Source organism: Polypterus senegalus, chromosome 1 (genome assembly GCF_016835505.1).
Source record: "Polypterus senegalus isolate Bchr_013 chromosome 1, ASM1683550v1, whole genome shotgun sequence".
Lineage (NCBI taxonomy): Eukaryota > Metazoa > Chordata > Cladistia > Polypteriformes > Polypteridae > Polypterus > Polypterus senegalus.
Window position 1 is genome coordinate 130,075,765 of NC_053154.1, and position 22,860 is coordinate 130,098,624.

Below are 22,860 nucleotides of genomic sequence, written 5' to 3' on the forward strand. Positions count from 1 at the left end.
TCTATCTATCTATCTATCTATCTATCTATCTATCTATCTATCTATCATATAGTGCCTTTCCTAACTATCTCTCTGTCTACTGATTGGACAGGCTGTATTACCTGCTAGGTATGGCATTTACCATTTCACCGTTAGGTTGACAATGGCACAACTTGGCCAGGTGGTGGCACTTCAGGGAGCCTCATTAGCTCAGTATCATGGCATGGATCAGCTACACATGACACTGCCTTTCAAACCAACTTTGTCTTTCCTCTGCTCAATTAAAGCAGCACAGCTTTTCTACCTATGACATTGTGCTTCTGTAATTGAGTTGATATTGAGGCAAAGACTTCAGGAATTAACCCTCAAAAATATTTTGTGAAATTTGCATATAACCTGGAAGCATGTACAGCATTACAAACATTGAATTAGCATGCTTCCTTAAACTAATTTGTTTAAAACAACAAGTCTGAACCCATTTCTACATGTCACTGATAAGAAATGCTCGCGAAATGTTAAGGAGTAGAAATACCCTAAAGGAAATAAGCAGTGATGCAACCAAAGCGGTGTTTTTTAAAAGGGTTCAGATAACAGCCTTATATAGAACAGAAGTGGAATAATGCCAATGATCCAGACAAATAACGATAGCACAGAGGCGAGTAATAAGAAAAACGAGAGCACAGGCAGGCTAAAAGAAGCACACCAGGGATTCACACTAAGCTGGAGAGTCTAGCAATGGGGTAAGTCTAAGATTTTTAATAAATTTTAGATCTTGATCTTTGTTGGTGCATAACAAATTACCCCTGTACTTAAATATGGATATTTAAATGCAACACAGAATGAGTCTTAAATGTGAAAGATAAATTAATACTTTTACTTTTGTATGCCATACCTGATTAATTAAATTCTGTTTTAGTCACGCCAGTTTATTTTGACTTCTTTGACTATAAAGTATAATGATCTAGCTAAGCTTATGGTAATAAAACACAGATGTCTGAAACATCATTGTTTTATCTAAAAGTAAATAACGCAAGATGCTTACTAGTCTAAATATTAGGTATTTCTTATATGTTAAATTTCACCTAGAAATGATAAAAGAGAGACTCTTTGATAAATATTCTGCACTTCTAGTTTGCCTTATAAAATAATTAATTTAAGAAATAAGCATCAGACTCATTTATCAGAAGAAAACTACAAATATCTACATAAGCATTCTTAAGGTAAAATACATGCTTAAAAGTGTATAAGTATTTTAAAGCTAATTTTCTCAGATTTTATTGTAATATATTTGCTAATGTCCCTGCTGGCCACCTAATCCTCGTTCTTTATGTACACCTTTCACATTCATTGAAAAAGAGGTAATACCTCCAAACACGTACTGTACCTACTTCTTGAATTTAATTAGACCAATTCAGCATAATCTAACTAATAGAAAAACACCCAGAAAGATGATAGTACTCAGTTCTTTTTCTTTTAACTATTCATTCTGAAACAGACTACCACACCAGTAAAAATAAAAATGAAATTCTTTAAGCAGCTACATTCACAGCAAACCTAACAAGCAAATGGAGAAAACTCAATCCACTTGCCTTTTTCCTTGTATCTTCTTTTTAGTGTGCAGCATTACCAGCATTACTGTACTCACTTCATGATGGCACACAAGCACATTGGCCTCCCATCTTTAGAATTTCAACTCTTGGCCCATTTCTTGTTTGTGTAGCTGTGTGGGATCTTCTCCAGGTGCTCCAGTTTTCCTCCCACACCCCAAAGATGTGCATGTTAGACACATTAGTCACTCAGTATGAGTTGGAGTGGACTTTGTGTGAACTGGCACCCCACCCAGGGTTGGTTCCTACTTTGCACTCTGACTCTTACCACCCTGAAATTAGATTAGATGGGTTCAGTAATAGATGGACTCATATAGTAGGTGTAGGTAACTAAAGGTTAACTTAAACAATATACACTTTATCTCTAGGTGAATGTTTATCTAAAGCCTGGCAATGCAAATCAGACAGTCCAAATATTAAAAATAAAAACAAGGAAACAATTCTCCAAAGAATAGTGCTTAAGAATTGCTGTAAAACAACAAAGCAGCATTCAGTTTTTTTTTGTTAATGTTACAGTAAGTGATCTTACTCGAATGTGCCTTAAATGGTATAAAAATAGGTTTAACATGCCTTTCTGAAGTGTTGTGTGCTTTACAAATGCAGTGCTGTTGTAACTGTTGTCATTCCCCTTGTCTCTATGACTTTTTTTATAAACATATCTGCTTGGCTAATTGGTAATGCTAAACTGGCCAGATAGTAATAGTTAAGGGTTGCATAAATAACCCCTAAAATTTAAAATGGAGGAACTAGTAGCAGATGTTTTGCTTGCTTTTTGACCATGATGTATTCTGCTGTATCCATGTTGACTGTGTTGTCCATTGTTAAAATGCAACAAACGTAGCCCTTGGCTTGGTATGATGGGTAGGCATAGAAGGGGGTGTTTCCCTTGATGACTCTTTGTCAAAAATGGCTGCGGACTGCACTGATAGAGTTTAACATGCCTTTCTGAAGTGTTGTGTGCTTTACAAATGCAGTGCTGTTGTAACTGTTGTCATTCCATCTATACCTGCTGTGGATTCCCGATGTGTGCATGTTGTCTGTGGACTGTAGGTTTATTTCACTTTGTTTGCACATCATGAAATAAACTCAATTTTTGCTTTAACTTAAGTAAAAAAGCATGAAGATATTTGCCAACATAAACTTGTGTTTTACATCGCTTCTCTTCTTTTTGGGATTTAATGCAGACATTAATTCAATGTGCTGATTGCACAAACAACTTAAAGGAAACAGTACAAGTTGTGATAGACTGGTTTGACAGCAATATGGGATTGTGGAGCAATGCTTAGCACTGCAAACTTCCACGTCTGTTACTTGAGTTTGACTTCTAGTCTAGATGCTGCCTGTGTGGAGAATGAATGTTCTCCCCTTGTCTCTATGACTTTTTTTATAAACATATCTGCTTGGCTAATTGGTAATGCTAAACTGGCCAGATAGTAATAGTTAAGGGTTGCATAAATAACCCCTAAAATTTTAAATGGAGGAACTAGTAGCAGATGTTTTGCTTGCTTTTTGACCATGATGTATTCTGCTGTATCCATGTTGACTGTGTTGTCCATTGTTAAAATGCAACAAACGTAGCCCTTGGCTTGGTATGATGGGTAGGCATAGAAGGGGGTGTTTCCCTTGATGACTCTTTGTCAAAAATGGCTGCGGACTGCACTGATAGAGTTGTCCTTATTGATGATTTCTAATCTCTGTCAGAAAATGGTGCAGCCCCGTCAGTTTGCTGTCTGTGTACACACCTTACTAGTCTGTACTTTTTTAAGACTAGCTTACAGCTAGGTAGGTGTTAAAGAATATATATCATTTCTTTCTTTCTTTCTTTCTTTCTTTCTTTCTTTCTTTCTTTCTATTCTTTCTTTAAAATATAACTATACCAGCAGGGGAACCTGACACTGCCCAGAGTAGAATAAAGTGCAGGTGCAGCCACTAAATAAAATTCTCTTGGCTGTAAGCCAATAAAATATTTTGGCCGTAAGCCATAATTTCCCTAACTAGACCCACCATGGGCAGCAACATTGCATACCTGTGTTAAGTCCCAAACATACCTCCTAGGAACACTTCCCAAATAAAGCAGAAGCAGAGTTTTAAATAAAGCTCCCTAAGGAAAAAAAAAACTTTGGAACAAAACATAGCCATATGGTCATCCTCTGTACAAATGGGGAATTTGTGCAAAACTTCGCAGTCCATCCATCCATTATCCAACCCGCTATATCCTAACTATAGGAACACGGGGTGATAGGTATAATTGTGTGGATCTGCATACTTGACAAACATACAAACACACACTTGGCTTAAGGAGTGAGGACATTGGGTTAAAAGCAGTGTTGGAGTAACAGACAAGATCAAAGCAGGTCTGCATCAGGGATCTTCTTTATGTCCTTATCTCTTTGATCTGGTTATGGATGTTTTTAACTCATCGAATAAAAAGACTAATCCCAATTGTGCATGTTTTTGCTGATGACACTGTATTGTGTAGCACCAGAAAAGAGGAAATGGAGATAGAATGGAGAAAGGCTTTGGAGACAGAGGATTGAAGACAAACAGGAAAAAGACAGAATACTTAAGGTTTAATGATGATCAGGATGCAGAAGTTAGCCTGCAGGGACAGCTATTGAAAAAAGTGGATAAATTTGAATATTTAGGATCAGTGGTAGCCCAAGATGGCAAATTACTGCAGGGATAACCCATAGAGTGCAGTGTGGATGGAACAATTGGAAGAAGTATCAGAAGCATTGTGTGACTGAAGAATTAAGTCAAAAGTTAAAGGTAAGATTTTTTAAATGGTGGTAAGACCAGCAATGATGTGTGGAGCTGAGACATGGTCAGTAAAGGGAGCACAGGAGAAGAAGTTAGATATGGCAGAAATGAGAATGTTAAGATGGTTCTGAGGTGTTACAAAAATGTACAGAATAAGAAATAAGGCAATAAAGGTACAACCAAAAGTGAGAAAGATAGTTAATAAAGTACAGGAAAGTAGGTTGAAGTGTTATGGACATGTTGGGAATGGAAGCACAGGAGAAGAGAATGTAAGGGAGATGAAAGTAGAGGTGTATGGGTAAAGAAATGGAAGCACAGAAGGAAAAGGGCTTGACTGGCAAGGGGGTGCAGGTTTGAGCTGTTTGGAGAAGGTTGATCCAACACCAACCCGACATAGAGGTGAAGAGGAAGAAAATATTAGAAAAATAGCATTTACAGATTTCAAGGCTGGTGTCTGATGGATCCACTGTCCTGGGTTTGAATTCTGCACCACAGAGGTTGACTGTGTGCACATTCATCCTCCATCTGTCCAGGTATTCTGCTTTTTCTCCCACATACCATAGACGAGCAGGTGAGGTTATAACATGTTTCAGACATGATGCTGAAGATGTGTGGACTCTTTCACAAACTGTCTGAAGATATGTGGACCCTGTGACAGACAACGGAGTTGTTTCCTGCCTTGCGTCTGAAGCTGGCAGAAGAGGCTGTGGCCCTCACAACTAAACTGTATTAAGTGAGTTTGAGAATGTCAAGGCATGTTATGAATTTAGCTAAAGAATGAAAGAAAATATGCAAACGGCAGGCACATATGGAAAGTTATATTTGAAGAAAAAAGAATTTCCATCATTCCTCTGTCTTTGATTCACACACCACTGTATATGCACAGACTAATGAAAGCAGAAGTTGATCAAAAAAAAACTTGCAAAAACTGCTTTATTGTGCAAGTTCTGTCTGAGAAAAAGCGATCTTTCAGCAATCTTATCCTACACTGTGATATGAGTGCAGTTCTTACAGACATTCAGCAAACTAGTAAGTTTATCATTTTGTTACAATTTCATCTTGTTCCTCCTCTAGTACACAGACAGCATTTTTAAAAAGCATTATAATAACCTGGTATTTCAGATTCAGTAATGCTTTTATGTTTGTCAAGAACTGAACAATGATTTTGTAAACCGATGAAGAAGTTCACCTTATATTTATTATTTCTCCTTGTGTGGTTTTGTATAAGGAACCCGTACATTTGCTCACTTTAGATCATATTTATTACATTTGGTGAGTGAGAGTTTTCATTCCATATTTTCGATAAATTTGATTAGCTTAATGGTCTATTCTAGTTTTTGTTTTTCAGTCTTAACACTTATGAATTCACTGTATGTACTTTACTGTATGTGTATGTTAATCAAGATGAGGTTTGCCCTTGGATCAAACCATGATGTCAGCTCAGGAAAAAAATAAGGATATGATGTCTACTGTACAGGTGTATTAACTGCACAGTTATACTTAAAGACTAATCATGTTTTATATTTACTGCATTTACATTTACTGCATATGGCTGAACATCCAAATGAATGGTTTAATTGTGTAATATTAAGACTCTCCTGTGTCTTAAGGTGCAGTGGAAAGCACAATTAGAAGAATTTGGTTCAGTTCAGTGGTTATGGAGATTATCAATGGTTTTAAATTACACATTACTAAACCTTATTTGTTAGGTTGCACATCTTTTGACTGTGAACTTATGTCTGCTTTCAAAATTACAGGAGTGTCAACAGTATGTCAGTACAAACTTTAATGCCGTAACAATGTCCATTGCGTAGAATATAATATGGTGATGATCACACAAATAAAACAATTATACATTCAAAGTAAGGATAACTACAGTATAAGTATCACCAACACAAAAGAGTAACAAAAGGCAGCAAAAAATGAGTATAGGGTGACCCAGATCTAATTATCCAATTTTCATTACGCTATAACTTATTAAGTTTATTACATAGAAAATCACCTGAAAAATCCCGGACCATCGAGAAGTGTGTGAACTGAAGACATGAAGAATCGTCTTTGCGCCAAACTGGAATCGTCCCCACATAAATCAAAGTCATCCAGACGATCTGGATCTACATAATTAGATCTGGACCACCCTGTATAATGTTTTTAATTAAGTCCCACTCAAGCAAAATAAGAGAGAAATATTTGAGTAGCTTTTCAAAAATGTTTAGTTTCTTACAATATGTATTACCTTATGGAGAAGCAAGCAGCAAAACTATAGAAAAATGAAGATGCTTTAAAAATTGAAGTCTGCACATGTTACTTACTGCGGTGGGTTGGCACCCTGCCCTGGATTGGTTCCTGCCTTGTGCCCTGTGTTGGCTGGGATTGGCTCCAGCAGACCCCCGTGACCCTGTATTTGGATTCAGCGGGTTAGAAAATGGATGGATGGATGGGTTAGAAAATGGATGGATGGATGGACATGTTACTTAAAATTGAAAAAAAAGTCTGATTTTTCAAAATGAAAGTATGAAAATGTCAAAATAAACAAAGAATTCATCTGTTAGGTAAATAAATAAATAAATAGCAGAAATGAAAAAAACTGGGATTATCAGACAGAAAAAATAAATTGGAAAATAAAGTAGACCTGTCATGTAGTAATACTGATATACCAGAAAGCAGCAGACAAGAGCCTTGCTCATTTATGTGATTTTGACACTCAAGCATCAAAGTTATAATTATTTCACTGAATGGAAAGAGCAGGTCCAGGAGATGGATTGAAAGGCCACTTAATTATCTTTATTTAAAAACAATACTCTGATGCACATATTTAATATCTAGCAGAGCATCTCTACAATTTACTGATTTACTCCTTGTCCTTCAATGACAGGGGAGCAAAAAATGAGTTTTCAATGCAAGAACAAATTCTGGATAGAAGACCAGGCCAGTGCAGGAAAAAAACTCCCACATACATTTACATTCATTTCAATCTAAGAAAATTTGGTGCCATCTATTGACCTAACGTGCATGCTTTTAAGATATCTGAATAAAGTCAGAGAAAACCAACATCAGACGTGTGATGGAAATTTCACACTCTTTTTGAGCAAGCTAAGAACGCGGCAATAAAGTTGTAAGGCAATAGACCTCGTAATCATCAGATCTACCATTTAAGCACTAAAACCAAGCAGGCACTAAAACCTCCAAATTCAAATTGACCCCATGATAGCTATGTATGGCATCTAAAAGAGAACAATTTCAAAACAGCTACATTCATATGCAGTTTGCAACCTAGACACTCCACATGAACGTCCCATAAAACCTAAAAATACATTATTCAATGAGGAAACTTTAACACACTTTTCCATTTGTGTTCAGAAAGGCTAATTGGCTATTTATATGTTGTTATCACACAGACCGCTCTCGGAATTTGTGAAGGAAATTTCACTTTGGCTGCTTGTGCTGTCTTAAACCCATCAGATGGCATTCAGTGAAGCTGAGATCTTTTCTATGGCTAAATAGCTGTAAATGTACATTCTCCCCAGAAGTCATGAAGGTTCAGGATATTGTGGGATGTTTTAAATAATGGTGCAGAGAGAGTAAACACTGACAGATTAGATTGGTAGCCGCCATTATCTGAGTGATCACTTGCCACAAGGAGAGTCTTATGTATGCCAAGGTGTGGGAAATAGTGCCAATAGTGAAAAATTAGATAAAGACAAGCAGTGGCAGTGAAAAAAATAAATTTTGCATCTTTGCAGAAAGTTTATGACAACATAAACCAGAAAATCTTGAGAATGGGGTTTCAGGACCACTGAGACATCATATTTGGACTGTGTGATTACAGAAACAGTTTTGTTTGCATTTTCAATGTTAAATCTAAATTTAGATAAGATGGGCATAAGAGAAGGGTTTGCTTTACTTCCATTGTTGCTCATGAACTTAGTTGTCAAAAGGTACATCTGATGCTTGGATAATTTCCAGTCTGGGAACCTAAGGTCTCCACCATTGCAGGATGGTTTGGTTCTTTTTGCCTCCTCTTTCAGTAATCACTAGCCTCTAGCAGAGTGGTAGAAAGCCAAGTATAAGACTCCACATTTTCAAATGTACAGCATTATTTTGTTTTGCTCTCTGCAATTCAGGGTGCAGCAGCTTCCATGAGAAGAGGAATTTAAATTCCTCTAGGTTTGCAAAAAAGGGAGAGCAGAAGAGAAAGCAGAGTAAAGTAGAAGTCTGGCTGAAAGGAATGGTGGAGTGGTGCTAATCTTAGACTAGACAAGTGATGGTGACATAGGAATTAAACAAGATGTTTTTGATTTCCTCTTCAATTTACTTCCTTTTCTTTATGCATACTCATCTGTTTAAAGACTGGCGAAAAGGGTAAAACTTTAAGATACAAATGTTTGAAAGTGAAAGGTTTTTCTGTGGGGTTGCAGAAGTTACTCTCCACAGAAAACTAAAAAATATCAGCAGAACAGGATGACCCTGAATGAGCACAATTGATGCTTTGCATTAAAAGGAGCAATATGAAGTGGTTTGGGCTTCTAGATTGCACTTCTTACAGGAGGTTTACAGAGCTTGGGCCAAGGGGAGTAGACTAAGAAAAAGACAGAGAAAATGCTACAGAGAATATGTACTGTATCAGTCTACTGCCACCATTATCCCTAACAGAAAAATGAGAAATTGAGATGATGAAATGGGAACTTACCGCAACTAAAGAGACCAAAAGTGGTTAATAGTGCAGTTGCACAACTATTAACTTTCTTCCTTAGCCTCTTTATGGCCTCATATATAGTATTAAACATCAAGAGAATACTAGATCAGAGAATCACCATAAGCAAATGCAATAGAGAGATTGATTCCTTCCTACTTGTTATTTTTAGGAATCCTGATCTTGTTAATCCAGTGCTTTTTGGTTGGGAAATACCTTAGGGCTTTCTAATATTTCTTGTTGAAATAGATGCTTATTCACCTTTGCTTTGGCTTAGTGCATCACTAATCCCTATAAACTAAATTACATCGATACTAAAAACATGCTGACTTTGCATGAACACCTTTAGCATTGAGAGAGTGTGACATCAATTAGATGAGTTTAATGACATTTTCAAAATTATTAACTGTAAGCATTCCAGATACTCATACTAGGCATCCTGAAATTAATTTATTTTCCTAGTTCCCAAGTTCATTTTAGGTGTTGGTTTCTAGAACCTTTAAGTTTGTGGTCTGAAAGGTTCCTAGACACTTATGAATATAGAATGAAACACCTGAGGAAGCCCTGCGGTGGGCTGGCTGCTTTGTGCCCTGTGTTGGCTTGGATTGGCTCCAGCAGACCCCCGTGACCCTGTGGTTAGGATATATTGGGTTGGATAATGGATGGATGGACATCTGAGGAATTGCATGAGCCCAGAGAGATGTGCAAAATTAAACCTAAATGCCTATTCTTATCTCTGGTTGGGTGTGATCGGGGCCTTTAGGATTCTGGAGGACACAGGGTCCATTTAATTTGTGGAGGCAGGTGTAAGGGAGCATGTGAGGTTAGGCAACTTAATCCAAGTCCTAAACCTTGTATCCAGGAGAGCTAACAGAACTCTTGGGCTTGGCTGCCTTGAGGTCACTAGCTCCCATGAGATTAGATTTCAGGTCCAGTATGCAGTCCACTGGCATTGTGGGTTTCAGTGGATCCCATTTAAATACATGATAGTCTGTCTGGATGAGTCTGTTATTATGGTTTGCTGGACCCGGTGATGCCATTCTCCTTTGAAGATCACTTCTGGGAGGAGTAGTTTTGACATTTTATTGACATCTTCTTTCCTCGTCATTGTTATTTGTGTGACTTCTTTTCTTTATTTTTTTTTGCTTGCATTTTTTAAACACACCATTTTTCCTTCATAACATCCTCAGGTGTGCTCTGAACTAGATAAGGTCTTTGTCTTGAGTTTGGTCATGAGTGCATTTACTGTAAGTGTACATGCTAGGCTCAGTATTCCTTCTTGGTGCATGAAGAATAAGAGGCAGTGCACCTCAGATTACAAATTTAAAAAAGAAAAAAATAAACAAAAAAACATAATTTAAATTAAAAGAAAAAATTATTTCTTGTGGGTTTGGAGTGCATATGCAGCAGATGGTCTGCCTGAATACACAGCAGTTGTACTATTTATGTCCAGCAGACTGACCCACATAGGTAGTGGTCTTCTGGATTGTGTGAATAAGTTGTGACTGTATGGTCTGTCTGTTAGGTTTGTTTTAAAGAATAGCCTTGGTGCGTCAATACATTGCTGCTTTATGGGGTGAAACAAAGAGATACACGTGAGTCTGTTAAATCTCCATTCAAAAAATCTAAGCCAGAATTGTTGTTACCAATGTTTCATTTACCAAAACCAAGATGTTGTTCATAGGTCGTTGTTAATAATTTTATCAAATGCTTCACCAAACTCTTTTTGTTGTTTTGAGTTGTTTTAGTGGTACACTATTTAATTTTTGCTATACTAATCTGAAATGCAAACAGTTCTTTGCAAGTGCATTTGCCTTTTATAACAGCAGTGTATTCATATAATGCACTGTATCGCACATGGCTTCCTACCAAAAACAACAACTCCATGTTTACTGTCAGTAGCATACCAGTACCAATGCAAAAAAATTCTCAAAACTTATAACAGTAAAAATAACAACAGTGATAATTGCAAAAATTATTCTTCTTTAGTTTGCTCACATTATGGGTTGCCACAGCGGATCATCTTTTTCCATATCTTTCTGTCCTCTGTATCTTTTTCTGTTACACCCATCACCTGCATGTCCTCTCTCACCACATCCATAAATCTTCTCTTAGGCCTTCCTCTTTTCCTCTTCCCTGGCAGCTCTATCTTTAACATCTTTTTCCCAATATACTCAGCATCCCTCCTCTGCACTTGTCCAAACCAATGCAACCTCGCCTCTCTGACTTTGTCTCCCACCCATCCAACTTGAGCTGACCCTCTAATGTACTCATTTCTAATCGTATCCATCCTCGTCACACCCAATGCAAATCTTAGCATCTTTAACTCTGCTACCTCCAGCTCTGTCTCCTGCTTTCTGGTCAGTGCCACCATCTCCAAGCCATATAACATAGCTGGTCTTACTACTGTGCCATAGACCTTCCCTTTCACTCTTGCTGATACCCGTCTGTCACAAATCACTCCTGACAACTCTTCTTCACTCTTTCTACCCTGCCTGCACTCTCTTTTTCACTTCTCTTCCATACATGAAAACAGAATGATAATTTCACAATAGCAACAAAAAAATACCAACAATAGTAAATCCGAAAATTAAAAACAACAATTTAAGACATTTTCTAATGAGATCCTAATGCTGACAGCAATTCTATGACCCTAGTGAATAAAATCTGCTACTAAATTAAAAAAATCATTTTAATTAGCTCAATTGTATCTTACATTAATTTTTCCTTCTTTTTTAAGAAGTTTCTTCAACATTATTTATATGCTAGCCTCAGGTGGCAAGTTTCAAATGCAGATTTTATGTGACAGCCTCATGTTGTTCCAAATTTGTATTTTTGTTTTGCAGTTTGATTTCCTTGAGACACAGACACATGACTTTATCATTTTAAGTAGTGAGATTCTAAACATTGCAAGATCAGTATCTGAACTGAAAGAAAAGAATATGATACTAGAACTGTAAATTTTATGAAAGACAAATGTAATACTTTTTTTACTTTTTTAGGTATATGTTTATTGAATGTCACTGTATGTATTATGATATAGTTGCTACAAAAGCCAGATTTTTTTATTTAAATAAATAAATGCTAGACACGGACAACTGGTATTAAAAAGACAGGCTTATTTGAGTTTAGTCTGTAGGTGATTCAAAATGGTTGTTTAATAATAATAATAATAATAATCATTCTTTACGTTTATATTGCGCTTTTCTCACTACTCCAAATGCTCTCCACGCAGGGAGGACCCAGGAAGCTCTCTTTATATTTTATTTTCTTTTTATTTCACTGTGTAAATCAGTTTCTAGAGGGTATTGAACTTTTATTTTTGGGGTTTGAATTTTAAAAATACAATTTTGATCATTTGAAAGACGCATATACAGTATAATATGTCTAAATTACAGCTATACATTTAATTATTTATACAAAGTGGATGAAAAGAGCTTAAATGGATTGCAATTGCTAATTCCCTACTATTGACCAGGATTTAAAGAGTCTATACTGTGGCTTTTAAGTGCACTCTTCCATTGATGATGATTTCAGACAATGCAGTGCAGAGCTATAAGACCTCACATTGTGAGGTGAGGAGGGTCAAGTGCCTACAGTGTTTCCTATACTGATTTTATTTTCTTCCTAGCTAATAAAATGTCTTAAAAATTTTATGCCTATCATAACTGTTGCTCGTGAGGTTAACTGATGTGACTCTTTCCAAAAACTGAGTTTTTCTTGTTGAAAAGTGGCACAAACTGTTGTGGTCCAAAAATTTTAAGCTATGAAAAAGTCTTTCTGTAAAGAATGATGACTGCCCTGCAATAGCAGGTGCCTAATGGCTACCTTCTTCAGTGGCATGTGCTTATTGTGGAGTATATGATGTTTTAGGCTCTCATTTTGATCCCATCTATGAATTTTTGAGCATGCTTTTGTGTGTTGATTATTTTAAAAGGGTAACCTTTTATTGAAACCCTTTTGAATCATTGTTGTTCTTTTGAGCACCATCATACTCATCTGGTATGTAGATAGGATACTCAGTACCAGCCATATGATTCTCGGTATAGCATTCATGACATTAATGCATGATGCTTATATAAAATGGTGGAGTAGCAACATAATCGTTTAAGTACTGGATCCCTTACAACTCTGTTTAGTGCAGGATAAGCCAAAAGGTAGGGTAGACTCTATTCTGGACTCAAACTTGTTTCTATTGTCTTGGACCAGCCTTGAACTTTGGAGTATTAGTACTCAGATTTGTCCCAATTTTAGCTAATGGTCTTGCCAAATATAGTTTTTGTTTTGTAATATGTGCAAAAACTTTTTGTCTGTTTTTATAACTTGAAACTGAATGGAGGTGCACCCATGTAAGACCATACATGGAACATAAGAGACTTGGAAAACAAAAGAAGCCCCTCATGAGGGACTATGTGGACTTTGTTTCCTTGTTTAGACTGAATAGCTAAATTGAAATTATTAGAATTATTTCATTTGTTTAGGGCTTAACAGTTGGACATTGTTTCAGCATTCCTGCTAGCTTTGGATATATTTTTTTCCTTTTTGCCAGAATGTTAGTTTATTTGAAATGTGTATTAGTATAATCATTGTTAATTAGCTGTTCCTATTATGTTATTATAAAATAAAGAGGATAAGTGCACACAGGATGAGTAGATTGTGTCATAAAAAAATAAATCAGACAACAGTCTAGTTGGTTAGAGAGGGGGATCTTCTTTTGCATCTGAAAATGGCATCATTCTGCTGTGAGTCTGTCTCTGGACAAGTTCTGTAATTAAGACAGGTGTCGCCTGGACAGAGAATGAAGATCATCTTCAAACTACTGCAGCTACAACAGTCTTGGTAGTATGCTTTATGTAGTACTTCTGTCTGTGTTTCACTTAAGGCATTAAATCTAGATTGTAGACGCACCCAATTACTGGTCTGTAAATACTGTAGTCTTTGGTGAAACAATATTATATGAGAATATAGTGGCTGAAGCCCTATCTACCTAGTGGGCACACTATGGCTGACAATTCTATCCAGGTGAAAGTTCTTTAAAGTATTACGGTTTGGAATATGCTCCCACATAGCAAAAAATCTAATGTTTACCATGATACTACATCCTCGATTGAGTACTTATTTATTTTTTTGCCCTCTGCGCACCAGACACATTTGTGTCAGAATTGTATTAATACAGGTCTAAGCTTGCTGTAATTTCTTTGTGAACTTTCCCTTTCACTTGTTAATGGTTAGCATCACGTTTGAAAATCCATCCATCCATCCATCCATCCATCTTCTTCCGCTTATCTGGAATCAGCACCTCCAAATCCGAGACCATGGTCCTCAGCCGGAAAAGGGTGGAGTGCCCTTTCAAAGTTGGGGGCGAGATCCTGCCCCAAGTGGAGGAGTTCAAGTATCTCGGGGTCTTGTTCACGAGTGAGGGAAGAATGGTGCGTGAGATGTTTGAAAATGTTCTCATTAATTCTGTTTAACTTTTGGAATTATTGCTATTCTCTTTTTCTTGTAATAACATTTTGTCACTATCTGTACTTTTCACGGCCAGGAAAGCTGACCACGTACATGTGTGCCAAACCACATCTGGTCATTATGAACAAAAGAGAGTGACATAAGTTTCTTCTGGACAGAGTATTTATGTGAATCTTAGACAAATAGGGCAAGAATTGGGAACTGCTTGTGACTTTGATTTTTGGTTAGCCTTCTGGTCTAATTTATTAAAGTATTAGGAATTCATCCATACTGACCCATGCTTATTGAACTATTATTTTTTTATCTGTCCCTAGATTACTACAGCAACTGTGGCTTTGTTTAATGGAAAACACCTTTTCTAAAGTTTTTCATACTATAAGTACATACAAACAAACAAATAAACAATATTAGTGTGATTCAAAAATTTTCATATAAAGTATAGGGCCCATTGCTATGGTCATAAAAACGTTGCTGCTCCTAATGATGACCCATAACGTTCATCACCTAGAGAGACCCAGGTTAGTAGATACTTGCAAAGACTGCAGTTTGTGCATGTTACAATGAAAAAAGATTGGTATTTTAGTATTAATTTGTCATTTTCAATTTTGTAGATTAAAAAAAAGTCAAGCCATTTGTCCATAACCTGTTTTTCTGTTCATAATCTGATCCTACACTGTTGTTTTACTTTAACTGTTCTTTGATTATTACAAAAGTGCAACATGTCATGTAAGAAAACAAGCATTTAAAGTCCCACACAACACTAAAAATACTCAAACATTTTACCTGTTAAGAAAATTTATATTTGCTAGTTTCTGTAATTTGCAATACGGTCATATTTTTGGTTTGAATGTAGGACTACATATTCACAACCAAATTTTTTTGTACTGTTGTGTGCGCTTCCTCACATTCAGTGATTGGAGAAACATTTTTAGATGCTTAAATCTTTTATCTAAAGTGAATAAGCAAGGGGTACAGTATAGTTGTGTCTGAATCACTCCATCAGAGAATTATCATGTTTGGGCTGGAACCACATTTGTTCTAATTAGGGATTGACAAGAACTCTTTTTTCTGTCCTGGTCTAACTACACATAAGGATAGTCTGTCAGTTCTGCTATCTAAATTCAAAAAGTTAGGTGCCAGGCTAAGGAGTAGAATTGACAAAGTAGTCTTCTCTGAAGTTCTTTCTGTGCCACATGCCAGTCCAGGTAAGACTAAGGAGATTAGAAGGCTTAACGTGTGGCTCAAATCTTGGTGCAGACTAGAAATGTATAGGTTTATGGGGCATTGGAACTCCTTTTGGATCAGATAGGACCTGTTCTGCCGCAACGGGTCACATCTGAACCAGAGGGGCACCAATGTATTGGGAAGGCATATGAGTAGGCTAGTCAAGGATTTTTTAAACTAGGGAATGGGGGGCAAGCAGTTTAGGACAGGCTAGGTTTAGAACTATACGTGGAGGAAGAAGCAACGATTTATTAATAAAAAATACAATACAATAATGTAAATTATATTCCAACATTTAAATATAGAAGACACATATAATTTAGAAAAATAAAAACACATTAAAAATAGCTTGCCTTAATGCTAGAGTATAGAGCTAAGTATTAAAAATAAGCAAGTGAGTTGGACCTGTATGTAGCAGAGCATAATTATGATATTATAGAAATAAATAACGGAAACCTGACGAAATAACAAAGATGGGGATGAGTGTAACATAGAGTGATACACATTTTTGGAGAGAACAGACAGAACAAAAAAGCATGTCGGGATTAAAAATTTTGTAATAATCAAGATAGGATTGAGGGTATAGAGGTGATTGAACCAGTAGGGTCAAGTGACCATAATATAATACCTTTCTCAGTGTTTTGCAGATGCAAAGACTAAAAATGTTAGATTTAAATTTGATAGAGCAAATTTTGAGCAGATGTAGAATAGTCTAAGGAGGAGAGACTGGGATAAGCTTTTAAATATGGAGGCAGTTGAGGAGCCGTGGAACAGGTTTAAAAATGTTTTACATGTAAAGCTGGGCAAATACATACCTAAATTTATAATGATTTTAAAAACTCCTTAGTGGGTTAATAAAGAATTAAAAAAGAAGCTGCAAAGGAAAAAAAAACAGCTTTATAAGTCATATAAGATTAATGACTGCAAAGTTAATCGTAGAGTGTATGAGAACATGCGAGCAACCATTACGAAGGATATTAGGGAGGCTAAAAGACAGTAGCAGACGGCCCTAGGTGATTCTTTTAGTATTTTAGTAGTAAAAGAGCAGTCAAAGAGGAGAATCAGAAATTGTAAATGGGAATTAAAAGATACAGATAATCAAATAGTGGACACTCTAAACTTGCCTTATTCCTAAAGTCTTTACCAGTGAGGAAGTGGATAACCTCCCAGTGGTAAACGGGACTACTAAGGAGGTACTGAAGGATTTGGAAATTGTAGAGGGAGAAGTACTGGTCAGATTAATTAGGCTGAGAATTAATCAAACAGATCACCAGGACCAAATAATATTTGCCCTCGAGTTCTTAAGGAGCTTAGCGAGTACACATATAAACACTTGACGCATATTTTTAGGAAATCACTGTTCACTGGGGAGATTCCAAAGGACTGGAAAATGACAAATATTATCCTGTTATATAAAAAAGGGAACCAGGCAGTTCCAAGCAATAATAGGCCAGTTAGCTTAACATGCATCACAGGAAAAATATTGGAAGGAATTATTAAGGATAAGATTGAGCAGCACCTGGCAAGGACAGGAATTTTTCTGAACAGTCATCATGGGTTCAGAAGAGGGAGGTCATGTTTTACTAACATGCTGGAATTCTATGAGGATGCAACAAAAAAGATATGATCAAAGTGGAGCTTATGATATTATTTATTTTGACTTTCAGAAAGCATTTGATAAGGTGCCACATGAGGGGTTGGGCATCAAATTAAAAGAAGTGGGAGTTGAGAGTGATGTTTTTAGATGGGTGCAGAATTGGCTCAGACACAGGAAACAGAGAGTGATGGTACGAGGAACCTTTCAGAATTGGCTAATGTTAAGAGTGCCATTCCACAGGGGTCTGTGCTAGGGCCGCTGCTATTTTTAATATATATACATGATTTAGATAGGAATGTAAGTAATAAGCTGGTTAAATTTGCAGATGAAACCAAGATAGGTGGATTGCAGACAATTTGGAATTTTACAGAGGGACATGGACACTATACAGGCTTGAGCAGATTTGTGGCAGATGAAATTTAATGTCAGTAAATGTAAAGTATTAGACATAGGAAGTAAAAATGTTAGGTCAATACACAATGGGCTGTCTGAAAATCGAGAGTACACCTTATGAGAAGGAATTTGGAGTCGAAGTGGACTCTACGCTATCAACTTCCCAACATTGTTCAGAAGCCATTATGAAGACAAACAGAATATTAAGTTATGAATTACAATGTGTGGAGTACAAGACCAAGGAGGTTATGCACAAGCTTTATAATGCACTGGTGAGGCCTCATCTGGAGTACTGTGTGCAGTTTTGGTCTCCAGGCTACAAAAAGGACATCGCAGCAGTAGAAAAAGTCCAGAGAAGAGCAACTAGGTGGTTTCCAGGGTTAAAGGGGATGAATTATGAAGAAAGATTAAAAGAGTTGAGCCTTTTCATTTTAAGCAAAAGAAGATTAAGAGGTGACATGACTGAATTGTTTGAAACTATGAAGGGAATTGATACAGTGGATCAATACTGTTATTTTAAAATGAGCTCATCAAGTACATGGGGACACAGGTGGAATCTTTTTAAGAGTAAATTTTGCACAAACATTAGGAAGTTTTTATTTACTCAAAGAACCATAGCCACTTAGTGGCGTGGTAGACAGTAAGAATTTAGAAACTTTCAAAAGTTGACTTGATGTTTTTTTAGAATTAAGTGGATAGGACTGGTGATCTTTGTTGGGCTGAATGGCCTGATCTTGTCTAGAGTGTTCTAATGTTCTATCATTTGCTGTCTCCCCTCCTTAAGTCCATGACCCATTAGACTACTTTTCCAGCAATGTCCAGCTATAGCCATCATTACATACTCTTAGCAAGTTGAAGGCAGTTGGCATAGCTGACTGTGCTCCCGTAATGACCAATCATTTAGTCTAAAATGCAGAGCCACTCACTCCAACTAGTTTATGGCTCGCCCCGACAAAATCTACAAGGTTCAATTTTTGTCTTTAGTTGTAGGGTCGGACTATGATTTGGGTGATTTGGAACACAAAAATCAGAGGAAAAGCCCATCTGTCTGAAATCTTGTGTTTTACGTATCACAAAAGAACGAAGAAATGAAAAACGAATGGCAAGAGCCAAGAATGTGGCTGAATTTACCCTACATTTTAACCCTTCATACAGCACCAGCTCCATCAGGTAGCACGTTACTGACTGTCAGATACAGGGGCACGGCAATGCTGGAAGGTCAGCACGCAATAGGTAAATGTGACATGGCCAGCAATTTTCAACCGTGTAAACTGTGACATGGTCCAGTGATGAGATCAGAAACTACAGTCAGCAAGTTTTGATGACAAGAACTGGCGAAATGTGACATTAGCTTTAGACACAGTCTTGATTCAGTCATGACTAATTCAGGTCTTGGACTTGACAAATGCAGTCTTAACTACAGCACTGACTAAAGGTGCTTTCAAAAATGTTAGGACCTTTTGTTTTGTCTTTTAACTTATTCTGTCCTCTTTTATTTTGGAGTTTGATATCTATTTTATAATTCTACTTTCATATTTTTGACTATCTCTCTGATTATGAGCTTCTCAGTCATATCTCCTTGGCTCATTTTTATGATTCTGCCTCCATGCGTCCATAACTCCCATGCTACATACTGTATGAGTGTGAAATGTAATGATGTATATATATCTTTTTTAATTATGATGTGCTGGATTGTAGAATAGAAAAAAAGCAGAATACTGCTTTTAAGTAGTACTTAATAAATCAAATAAAAACAGTTTAGAATGCATAGCTGGTTATACATTTTGCTGCACTACTTTTCTTCCCTCTTCTTGTTATTATTTACAGTATGATTCCACAAAACACATACTTTGGCACTTTTTTCATTTCAGAGCAAACGTATGGCTTCATTCCAAAGGGAAAATGGAGAACAGGCAACACGTAACACTAGTAACTTTAAAAAGACATTGAGAAAACTATAGGCACTGTGCCATTAAGTTTTCTCACCCCCAAAAGGTCCTCATTTGCTTTTTCTTACAGTGTGAATCCATTATGTGAAGACTCTCTATGAAGCACCAGAAATAAAAAATTGAATTTAGCGATTTCATTTAAATACTGGAGTGGTGAATCACTTATTTTTATATAGCACATTACATAGAGTTCATGTTTATACAGTGCTTTACTAGGCAAATTAATTTAACATTTGTGGAAGCCGGCCCGGACACAGACAGGCGGACACATTAATGCCACCCAACACACTTTTATTCAGAATTATTTACAATGTCCAAGTGCACACAAACCCCAAAAGTCCCCCAAGTCCTGGCCAACAACAATGCCTCAGTTCCTTCAGGCCGCCTCCTTGGCTCCTCCACCAAGCTCTGTCTGACTCCACTCCCGACTCTTGCCCCTGTATGAAGGGAGGCGGCCCCTTTTATACACACCCGGATGTGCTCCAGGTGCTTCCTGGCCATCTCCCACCGACACGCCCCCGTGTGGCAGAAGTGCCGGCTGCATAACCGGAAGCACTCCGGGTGCCCCCAGTCTTCTTCCCCCCGGCCCTTCTGGGTGTGGCGGAAGTGCCGAGGTCCAGGGCTCCAAAGGAATGGGGTGCCCTCTGGCGGTGACCACGGGCCCCTACAGGGTTGAGCTTCTAAGCTCTGTACCCGTGGCCCCCAAAGGAACCAGGACGGTCGCCCCCACGTGGTCTGGGGAAGGCGTAAGCCCTCCTCCGGTCTTCCTAGGCATCCCAGCTGGGTCGCCACCCCAGCCATCTCCGACACATTATAAAACTCAAGATCATTTACTAAATAATGCAATAAAATGACAAGTACAATTAAAGTGGATGAGATTATGATGTTTCAAAAAATGAAAAAGGTTGTAAATATTTTCTGATATTTTACTATTTTTTTTTTTTAATTGTAGATATGGTTTCCAACTCTTCAGACCAGAAGGCAGACAAGACAGTTCCTGTCACAATTGCCCTCTGCACACTCTTTTCCATTATTTTCATCACAAGCTTGATACTAAACAGCATGGCTGCATGGATTTTCTTTAACATAAACAAAAACACAAGTTTTATTTTCTACTTGAAAAACACCGTCATTGCAGACTTAATAATGACAATGACATTTCCTTTTAAAATAGCCAGCGAACTCAGCCCGGAATGGTCGGTTATAAAGCAGATTGATTGTCGCTATTCTGCTGTTATTTTCTACATTAACATGTATGTCAGTATCCTGTTCCTGGGATTAATCAGTATTGACAGATACATGAAAATTGTGAAACCTTTCAAAAATTCAAGGCTGAACAGTGTTCACTTCACAAGGATTGTCTCTGCAGGAGTCTGGGTGACCATGGGACTGCTTTCACTTCCAAATATGATCTTAACAAACCAATCCCCCGAAGAAAACTTTACAGAATGTTCAAAGCTTAAGAGTGACTTCGGCAAGCGATGGCACGCTGCAGTATCCTACATCAATATTTTAATATTCTTGCTTGTTTTCTTTGTCTTGGTTGGATGCTACTTATCTATATGTAGATATATCAAGAATACTGAAAAACAATTTGTGAGTAATCGTGACATGGAAAGAAAGTCTAACCAAAACATTTGTACTGTTCTTTTAGTGTTTTTCATCTGTTTTGTACCATACCATATGTGCAGAATCCCATTTACTTTAAAACAGATTCAAAATGATTTTGATGACAATAAGAATGCTATTTTGAATGATGCAAAAAAGATTACTCTGTTTATATCAGCATGCAATGTTTGCTTGGATCCTATAATATATTTACTAATGTGTAAATCATTTAAAACCTTACTGGTTCAGAAGCTGAACTTACAGCACTGCTCCACTTTTAATAGAGTGACAACGAGTCCTAGTAGACCCCAAGTTCGACGATTTCGAGAATATTCACCCACTGGACAGTAGAAGTTCCACGTCTTACTAACTGGATGCTTCTGGTTAACATTCTATATGCCAACTATAAATGAAGGTGGAAAATATCCAAGTGCAGGAAACATTAAAGGCAACTGAAATCCCACTAGAGCAGAACAGTGGAACAGCATCACAATACTTGCAAGCTGAAATGCCTTTGTTATGTCGAGTTTGTATGTCATCCACATGTTTTGGGAAGTATCTACCAGGATCTCCAGTTTCATCACTTGGTTTTCCTGTCATCTCATTGCTTGAGCTTGTCAGTATTCATGAATATCCCCCACAGTGGGGAGCTATCTCTGGTTCAATTTGAAAAAGCAGGATGGCGAAATGGACGGATGGAGACAAAATCTCTCTAAGGCTTTCCTCAAAGAAAGACAGGAGCGGGAGAGAGTTTATTTTGAAATGCATTCATGCTAATGGGACATTTTTATGAATGGAATGCAGTGAAATTCCCAAAGACATCAAATCTGCAGGACTACTTTAAAAGATAATAGCCTGTAAAGGTGTTCTGAAAAGATTTTATAGAAGGCTTCTCATTCATTTGAATTATGGATGTAACTTATAGATTTTATTTTTATATTTTGACAAAATACAGGAAATGTTTATTCCAAAATTAAATTATTTTTGCACCAACTGACATACGTCTCATGTCTGTCACATGCAAATGTTTTCTCATTGCAAATTTTTCAGAAAATTAGATTTTGTAAACGATTAATTTTGATGTGCCTTAAATAATGAAAGAAACTGCCATATCACATCTAATGTGAGGTTCAATAGACACAAGCACTCAATCTCAATTTACTACCAAAAAAAAGAAAGATTAAGGCACAGGACGTCTTATTAGGGTAGCCACAGAAAAGCTTTTTTTTATTACTATTTTATGTCAATCTCTGTCAGAAACATTTAATTACTTGTTTTAATTTCAGTCTTGAACTATTGAGAAATGCCTTGCTGCTCTTAATGTGCTAAACTTCATCTTTTATTTGCTTGGTAAGATCTTCCTTCTACAACTGAACCTCAGAACCCAAAATACTTCATCATTGTCAACTCACTTACAGAAGAAGTAGAAGACCTCTCATTCTGGAAGATCTCAATAGCTGATCCTTTCCATTTAAACCAGTAAGTATTTCACTGGACTGTGGTAAAATGGTTTACAATGCAACCGAACAGAGTCACTTATACAAAACAAATATAACACATTCAATTTTCCAGAAATTTGTCTAC

At 37.0% G+C, this 22,860-nt stretch overlaps 1 protein-coding gene across 4 annotated transcripts; it reads left to right on the top strand.

Annotated features, from left to right (window-relative positions):
* Nucleotides 1–499: 499 nt before the first annotated feature.
* LOC120532031 (G-protein coupled receptor 87-like) lies at nt 500–22,048 on the top strand. Of its 4 annotated transcripts, none has more exons than XM_039757947.1 (2): nt 500–719; nt 20,621–22,048. In XM_039757947.1, the coding sequence occupies exon 2, from the start codon at nt 20,623–20,625 to the stop codon at nt 21,625–21,627; it is 1,005 nt and encodes a 334-aa protein (XP_039613881.1). In that variant the 5' UTR covers nt 500–719; nt 20,621–20,622; the 3' UTR covers nt 21,628–22,048. The 4 variants fall into 4 exon arrangements, with proteins under 4 accessions (XP_039613881.1, XP_039613895.1, XP_039613890.1 ...); XM_039757961.1 differs by lacking the exon at nt 500–719 and adding an exon at nt 1,159–1,199; XM_039757956.1 differs by lacking the exon at nt 500–719 and adding an exon at nt 4,167–4,355.
* Nucleotides 22,049–22,860: the final 812 nt, after the last annotated feature.

Bases quoted from the DNA above. Each gene is read 5' to 3' on its own strand.
- LOC120532031 (XM_039757947.1), top strand. From the start codon at position 20,623: ATGGTTTCCAACTCTTCAGACCAGAAGGCAGACAAGACAGTTCCTGTC.